Consider the following 723-nt stretch of genomic DNA (forward strand, 5'->3'; position numbering starts at 1 on the left):
ACTACACTATAATTGAGCTAACCCGCCAGCCTCCTTTTTCCTTGAAGGAATGATTTTAAGAACAAAATAATTGTATGGCATGAATATATTTATAATAGCAACTCTGGTTGTATACTTGGTTTTTATAAGGGAGGATTGTAAGAATAATATTAAGGAAATCCAGATAAAATGGGTTTTAATTAAAAGCTGTACTTTTATGACCTTTTAAATTAAACTTTGTTTTTAGGGTCAAGAATCATTCAAAAAACAGGAAAAAACTCCTAAAACACCAAAAGGACCTAGTTCTGTAGAAGACGTTAAAGCAAAAATGCAAGCAAGTATAGAAAAAGTGAGTAGTATTATCTTAAAGATGCTTGACAGGTCCCTAAGTTGCATCTTTCTGGGGGTTTGGATAAACTAGAATGTTCTTCATTTTTTATCCTTTTAATAATATACTTACATCTTTCATAGAATGTGAATTTTTTTCAAAAATGGATTACGGAAGTACAATTGGTTATGTTCATTTATAATCTTGTCTGGTAATTTTTTTTTGCATATGTGATGTTAAATATATTTCCATTCTAAAAGAACCATAAGCAAATTGGTTGTGTCTGACCTTAAATAGTGAGATGATCAATGGGAACACTTCCCTTTGCTTGTTCTTCTGGTGGTAAAATATACTACAGAACCAGCAGAGGGCGTATGAGGCTTCAATAAAATTGGAAACAGCTGGGAAAGTAGAGC

At 31.8% G+C, this 723-nt stretch overlaps 1 protein-coding gene across 1 annotated transcript in view; it reads left to right on the plus strand.

Moving 5' to 3' along the window:
* The window catches only part of NPM1 (nucleophosmin (nucleolar phosphoprotein B23, numatrin)), a 22553-nt gene that overhangs the window by 14143 nt on the left and 7687 nt on the right, over positions 1–723 (plus strand). The window contains 1 exon segment of the mRNA XM_008577564.1: positions 227–328. Within this exon segment, the coding sequence (XP_008575786.1) occupies positions 227–328 (102 nt within the window).

Source organism: Galeopterus variegatus, unplaced genomic scaffold, assembly GCF_000696425.1.
Source record: "Galeopterus variegatus unplaced genomic scaffold, G_variegatus-3.0.2 Scaffold1540, whole genome shotgun sequence".
In the NCBI taxonomy this organism is placed as follows: Eukaryota; Metazoa; Chordata; class Mammalia; order Dermoptera; family Cynocephalidae; genus Galeopterus; species Galeopterus variegatus.